Source organism: Patiria miniata, unplaced genomic scaffold, assembly GCF_015706575.1.
Source record: "Patiria miniata isolate m_02_andy unplaced genomic scaffold, ASM1570657v1 HiC_scaffold_16, whole genome shotgun sequence".
Taxonomy (NCBI): domain Eukaryota; kingdom Metazoa; phylum Echinodermata; class Asteroidea; order Valvatida; family Asterinidae; genus Patiria; species Patiria miniata.
The window spans coordinates 17,750,668-17,758,058 of record NW_024037054.1 but is presented as its reverse complement, the minus strand read 5'-3'; the positions used below and the strand labels follow the sequence as shown (position 1 = coordinate 17,758,058).

The following is a 7,391-nucleotide window of genomic DNA, read 5'->3' as shown; positions in this document are numbered from 1 at the left end:
CTTTAGATGGTCCGGATATGACAACATTTTTTTTTTTTTTGTATTTTCCGTTATTTTACAGCCCAGTAATAAAAGTACACAGTTAATTATCAGTGTATTAGATAGTTTTCAGGGTAACCACGAGGATCCCACAGAACATGTGTGAAAAGTTTGTCAGAGATGCTGGTACTGTGCTCACACACAAGATTAATCCTAACCACCTAGGGTGTGTGTGAACAATCCTATTAAAATTGCAGGATTAAGCACTTTTTTAGGATTAATCTAGTATTTCTTGTAAAAATTCAGTGAGGATCATTCTTATAGAATGTTAGACATGTTAGAAAGGAAAAAAACAATTAAGGAGTCACTTGATAAAAGATATTGATGAATTCGATCAGTAATAAACAGATGTTTTGTAAAAATTAAGTTTGTGGTTAGGTCTTTGACATCAGGGTAAATGGATGTTTTTGTAAATTAAGTTTGTGGTTTGGTCTTTGAAGGACTGTAACTGAAATGTATTTTTTGTCATTGTTACATTTCTTGAAGGACGAAAACCCTGACTTGTTCTATGCTGTGCCCTGGTCCTACGGAACACTCGGTTTGCTCGTTGCGGCAGAAATACAGATTGTTCCGGCTAAAAAGTATGTGAAGGTGGAGTATAAGCCGGCGCACTCGATGGACGAAGTCATCAAAGTTTTCTCGGAGGAAATAACAAAGAAATCGGGCAATGAGTTCGTGGAGGCGTTGATGTACAATAAGGAGGAGGCCGTTGTCATGACGGCGAATATAACTGACAATGCTGAGGAGAGTAAGGTAGGTATTGCAGCAACTCCCAAGAAGTGTGAACTGAGACAGTTTCTTAAAAATACGGTTTCCAGGGCTCAAATACTTTTGTTGTGTCCTTAGGCAGGAAGGTTTGCCACAACATCTAATCCCTGCAACAAATATGGGTGTTGAAGTGTGAAAAGTGCACTTCCACTTTAGAAGTGAGATATTGAAGTTGTTACACACTTACAAAGTTTAAGTGTTTCCTCATAAAAAAAAATGGTTGTATAAGTCCACTGTTGACAAATTATAATAAAATAATCCCGGAGTCTGATATAACAAATGTATCTACCAACAATTACGTACTCACGGCACTAATAATAATGTTTATTTTTAAAGAAAAGTAAATGAAGTTCACGAAATATGAGACCCATTATGTAGCACCTAAGGGTTAACAAGGTGCTGCGGCGCATATTGCAGCTACTGCCAGAAACACCAGGGCAAACCCCTTCTCTTTATTTTATAGCGAAAAGTGCTACTGGGTTCTTCAACGTGCATTACACAACACACAGGACCTACGTCCCATCTGAAGGAGGGAGCAATAACATTTAAGTGTCTTGCTCAAGGACACAAGTGTCAAGACCAGGCACCGGGACTCGAACCCACACTCTGCTGATCAGAAACACCAGAGCTTGAGTCCGGTGCTCTTAACCGCTCGGCCATGACACGGCAATTGCATTGCCTACATGTATATTAAAAAACTGGAGAGTATTCCATGTTTCGCGGTAGTCCCCTGTTTTCTGACTATATGTCCTCTGACATTGTGAACTTCTTTGTTGAAGGTTAATAGCATTGGAAATTTCTGGAAGCCGTGGTTCTTCAAGCACGTGCAGTCTTATCTGCGTACCGGGCCGGGTGTTGAGTATATCCCTCTACGGCAATACTATCACCGTCACACACGGAGTATCTTCTGGGAACTTCAGGTGAGTGTAGCTGCAGACAACAGCCACCCAACATCGTGATGCTCAAAACAAGTGAAGCTCTGATGCAAAGGTTGTGGTGTGTCACATACCGGTAGGTCATGCGTCCTGCCATAAAGTGTGTGATGAGCCCAAGAAAACAACTTTATTAAAACGTGTAGTTTATTCAAAGCAGCAGGACAGATGATGGAAATTACCTGCATTGTTAACTTTCAGACAAATTTAAACTTGATCCTAATATGAGTCACCCTTTGAAAATATATAAATTCTCAAACAAAGTTTGATGTAACATGAACAAATTGGATTTGTTCTTCTATAAGTCAAGACTTGGTTTGTAATGAGCGCCTGTAATTATACGATGGAAATAGTTTTTGTTTCACATTCTATTAGTAACATTACAATGTATATTAAGCAACACGTTGATGAGCTAATGCTTGTATCATAATTTCAGCTTTTAATATTTTTTTTATCTTCTGGTCTGTGTGATTTCAGGACATCGTCCCATTTGGCAACAACCTGCTCTTCCGCTACCTCTTCGGTTGGATGGTGCCTCCCAAGATATCTCTTCTGAAGCTGACCCAGGGAGAGACGGTGCGCAAACTGTACGAGCAAAACCATGTGGTCCAGGACATGCTGGTCCCTCTCGGCAAGCTCAGAGAGTCACTCAACTGCTTTGACAAGGAGTTGGATGTAAGCGGAATTATTTCCATTTGTTTATTTTATCGAAAAATAGAATTAGCTCTTGCAAACTGCTTACCAACCAAAAGGACCTATGGTATAAATGCAAAAAATAGTTAGTGGCCTGACGTTTCGACCCTAGCTGAGTCTTTCTCGAAGGCTGAATGACAAGACTATAAACATAAACAGGTACATGTATACATTACTGATGTAACAAAAGCAGTCAAGTGGAAATAGATGATGCAGAGGAAAATACGCAGAGAAAGCAGGCAGCTGAACAGAAAGGAGGGTAACAAAAGGGAGGGGGATTGGGGAAGGGGATGGTTGACCACAAGAGGTGGGGAACACAAAGGACAAAGTCAATGATGGGGAGAGGGAGAGAAAGGTAGTTAATTGGTGAATGAGGCAGACTGGAGGGGGGGGGGGCTTATCTGTGGTGAAAAGGAGAAGGCAAAGACAAAAAGTTATTAGTCATTTCCTTCTTGGATGTTCATACCATGGGGTTGAATGGTCTGGAGACGTCTTATCCATAATTTCTCTTTACTCAAGACGAACAATCTCTCTGTGGTTTCCTAGTGCCTCAGTGCCCTGTAAAATCATGTCAGAAATTGAGTGATTAGGAAGATTGAAATGATGTCCTACGGGTGTATCCAGCTTATGGGTTTTGAATGTGTATTTTATCCTCTGCCTGGCAAGTAGGGCTGTGCTGAATCGGAAATACAGTGGAATCTCGATAAGTCAAACCTCAGGGGAATTGGCTCAAATTTTGAGTTAAGCAGAGTTTTGAGTTATCCAATGGATTTTAATTGATGGGAATAAGTTTTTACTTTGAGTTAGAAGGGTTTTTGAGTTTAACAGGTTTTGACTTATCGAGATTTCACTGTGTACAATATTCGATCATCAACCGAGTATCCAAGTAGAATTTTTGTTTTTTTCAAATCAAATATTAACTCAAATGTCTTCTTTAAAATCAGTCACATATCAGCCATTATGCTACCTCTTTTTTATGATACTCTAATCAGATTTTTGTTTTCAACAGCTACATTTAAACACGCGAATCTGGATCTACGGCCAATTTTTCAGTGTATTCTTGATCAAGTCCAAATTTGAATAATCAAGTACTAAATTATTTGTAAATGCAATGATTCTTTGGCTTTTTTGGTGTCATTATAACATGATGAATTAGAGGATGTCAATAATAAGGAGAGAATAAAGCTAAGCCTTCAGGAATCTCAACATGAAAACTGTGCAGAGATAATACAAAATTATTGTGTGGATATTAGAAAATGATGCAGAAATAAAATAGGAACTTGAAATGACAAGAAGTCATAGCCATAAACACTAGTGGTAAGTCCTAAGTTTTCAAGTTTCCAGCAAGGAAAAGTTAAGCTACAATAGCCAGATTGACAGACAGCCTCCACAAGGGCATAGGAACGATATTACAATTGGCATCTTCAGGCCACTTGAAACATGGAGGTAGAATTAGATTCCATGCTTGAAAAAAATTGAGGTCTTCGATTTGAATAGATTTGAACCAGTCCGAAGTAACTTTTGCTTGTAGTGAGGATGACAGGTCTTCCACAACTAGGGCCAAGTTCGCGCAAGGACTATATTGACCAATGGTTAACTAACGTTTGCCCGAACTCTGTCTAGTCGACGGTGGTTGACTACGCTAGTCGACTATTTGGAACCAGCCTACTGGGGTTGGTTGCTTCGCTGGTAACCAATAGCCGCGCGCATTCATAACGCAAGCAGAGAGCCAGGATCCAGAAGTTTTGCGACGACATTTTGACCAGCGTTTGACTAGAGACGTTCGCACGTTGCTATCAGTGCGCAGGAGTAAGGTACATCACAAATCAACCACTGGTCGACTAATGGTCCTTGCCCGAACTTCGCCTGAGTTGAAGCATATGAGAAGGCCTTATTACCTGTTGTATGGTTCCTCATTCTGTTGACAGCTGTACCCACTGTGGTTGTGCCCTTTTCTGCTGCCTTCTGTACCTGGTCTTGTCCACCCAAAGGGGAACAAAGATGAGATGTATGTCGACTTGGGAGCCTACGGAACCCCCAAGAGAAAGGGCTTCCACTTTGTTGAAACTACAAGACGAGTTGAAGAGTATGTTCGCAGTGTCCATGGGTGAGTGTTCTTATGTGCAGATCACTTTGTGACATGTGATACATGTAGTACAGGTTCTCTAGTACCCAGAACCTAGCGATACGCTAATACTTCCCTCACTTGACAGAAATGAGTAGACCATGAAGTATTCTGACCGTATTGAGCATGTGGTCAATCACAAGTCACAAGTCATCCAGTCTCAACATGCTCAAGTCCAGTCTCAAGTCCACATGGATTGTGGCAAAGGCATTCGTTTGTCATTTTTGCTCCCAGATACTTGTGGCCTTACTTTTGATTTGACCAGCGACTTACATGGGGTTTGGTCTAGCGGTTAGGGGTCGTGACTCAAGATCAGTGGGTCAGGAGGTCCAACCCAGCTGCTGGCTATATGTTGTGTCCTTGAGCAAGCCACTTCACCCCACTTGCCTCTCCTGACCAAGGAGTATAAATGGGTACCGGCATTAGCTGGGGAGTAACCTGGGATGGACTGGCATCCCATCATGGGGGAATAGAAAAACATATCTTGTCAGTCGAAAATAAATGCCGGCCATACATTGGTCATCAATAGACTTTATTTCCTTTTTACTTACTTGTGGTGGATGTAACAGCTCTGTCCATTACCAGAAAGAAACTTCTGAATAAAAGAATAAAACATTGGCAATTTATTCTTACCTCTGATTTTGGACCCGTGCTCCAATTTCACTCAGATTCCAGATGCTGTATGCTGATTCTCACATGACTCGGGAGGAATTCCGCCAGATGTTTGATCACACGCTGTACGACAACTTGAGAGACAAGCTGGGCTGCAAGAAAGCCTTCCCTGAAATATATGACAAGATCAGCAAAGCTGCTCGCATTTGATAGGACAGGAATGTATATCAGCATTTTATGTATGACCTTGCAAGTGCCTGATTGCAATTGTGCCAATTTGTTACAAACGTTCTCAAATAGAACAAAACATACTATTAAAGCTATCAATTTTAATCCTTTTTTTTTTTTACATTTCCATAAGTACAAGTTCAGAGTTTACTTAGTTCTACATGATCATAATGCATTTTTGTTCTTTTTTTTTTAGCAAAACCATTAAACATTTTTTGGTTGATATCAAATTCTGTTTATAGTCGAACCCTGATAAGAAGAGCACTGTTAATACAAGATCATGCTTGAACAAGCAAAATTGTAGGTCCCAAGTCTTTGTTTTTCTTTGTTTTCCTTTTTTTTCCATTACTGTTTTAACACAAGATACAGTGTACCTGTTATAACAAGGTACAAATGTATCGTAAAGTCCCAAGTAACAGTCGAGTCTCGTTATAACAAACTCTCTCGGACCTAGCCAAATTGTTTGTTATATCAGAATTTTGTATTAAGAGGCACATCAGTCGTATTCATTGTGCACAGAAATACACAGTCGGGACCAAGGCTTTACATGTACATGTGTATGTTTGTTATAACCAGAATTTTGTATTAACAGAGTTTGTACTAACGAGAGTCGACTGTACCTTGTTATAAAGGTGTTCGACTGTACATGTACTGTATTTCTCTGAATTTTTTGTACAACTTTAGAGGGAATTGGTTAACCACAAATTCTTAACACTTACAAATATGTTACACGTATAGGTCTCGTTCAAATGACGTCATTTCCTACAGACCACCCACGTGCATCGGCATTTTGAGCGTCAACTTGCATAACATGCATCGGCTGCGTCATATTTCGAACACATTTCAAGCAACAAGCGCGCGTGCTTGGAACAATTTCAACACTGCGCAATACGTGCTTGATTGCGTAAAATACGCAGTTGCAGTTCTCCTACAGAAATGGTCGTCATTGAACGAGCCCCATTAGGTTGGTTTGGGTGAAGTCATGCATGCACGGAGTATATAAACTTATACATCGCAGGTGTCTCATCAGTGTATTCTTTGTTATAATTTATTAATGACTGCACAGATGGTTTACTCAGGCCTATATCCGAGCGATACAAAACCACTGCCTAACCACTGCTCTAACTCTGCCTTAACGCATGTATCGCAAGCTACTGTGAACAACTTGCCCATGTTTCCGTTGGAACGGTAAGTCATGTGAGTGGCTTGGATTGAACAAGAAATCCTGTCAAAGTCTCAGACTTGAAGTATAATCTGAAAGCAGAAATTTGTTTTATGCATTTTTATTGATTTTTAATATTTTGCAGTGTAATTGTATTTGGTGTCGGAGTGAAATGTGTGTATTGAACAAAATTGTATTCGGCTACAAGCAGGTTTTTGATGTCATGAGCAGTAAAAGTTTTTTTATTTATAGATTATATGCTTCAGTGATGTATTCTTGAATGTGCCAATTTGTTAAAATTCATAGTGAATTGGTTGTTATAAAAAAAAAAGGTGTACATGTATGAAAGGCCAAAGATTTTAAAGATTTTGCATTTTTCAGTTCAGGTTTCAGTAATTAATTTTAAATATACCCAAAACATGAGTATTCTGCAAGAGCCTACATGTACAAATTCTTGTTGATTTTAAGCGTTAATGACTTTAATCATGGATGATTACAGGTTTGATATATACGTGTATAATTAAATTATTATGTAAGAATTCAGAATGTTTATCTGTAACTCGTGTAAAAGGACTTGCCAATGCCGTGCAGAGTACCGATGACGATGATGACTAAAATTACTGTGCCATGAAAGTATATTCTTAATTCATGTAATTATTTACTTACACGTACATGTAGCTGTTATAAATATTGATAATTATTGACTGAAATGACTGTGAACAGGGAATGATGGTAAGATAGAATTCTGAGAAATTTTCAATGAAGCCATAGTGCACAAATCACTCACAAACTGCCGACATGCATCTGGGAATTCAAGACCTTCATACAGTGT

At 39.4% G+C, this 7,391-nt stretch overlaps 1 protein-coding gene across 1 annotated transcript; it reads left to right on the top strand.

The window, feature by feature from the left end:
- Window positions 1-492: 492 nt before the first annotated feature.
- Window positions 493-5,492, top strand: LOC119723267 (delta(24)-sterol reductase-like). The gene is made up of 5 exons (XM_038193832.1): window positions 493-792; window positions 1,587-1,727; window positions 2,217-2,414; window positions 4,361-4,539; window positions 5,226-5,492. The coding sequence occupies exons 1-5, from the start codon at window positions 493-495 to the stop codon at window positions 5,377-5,379; spliced, it is 972 nt and encodes a 323-aa protein (XP_038049760.1). The 3' UTR covers window positions 5,380-5,492.
- The last annotated feature ends 1,899 nt before the right edge of the window (window positions 5,493-7,391 follow it).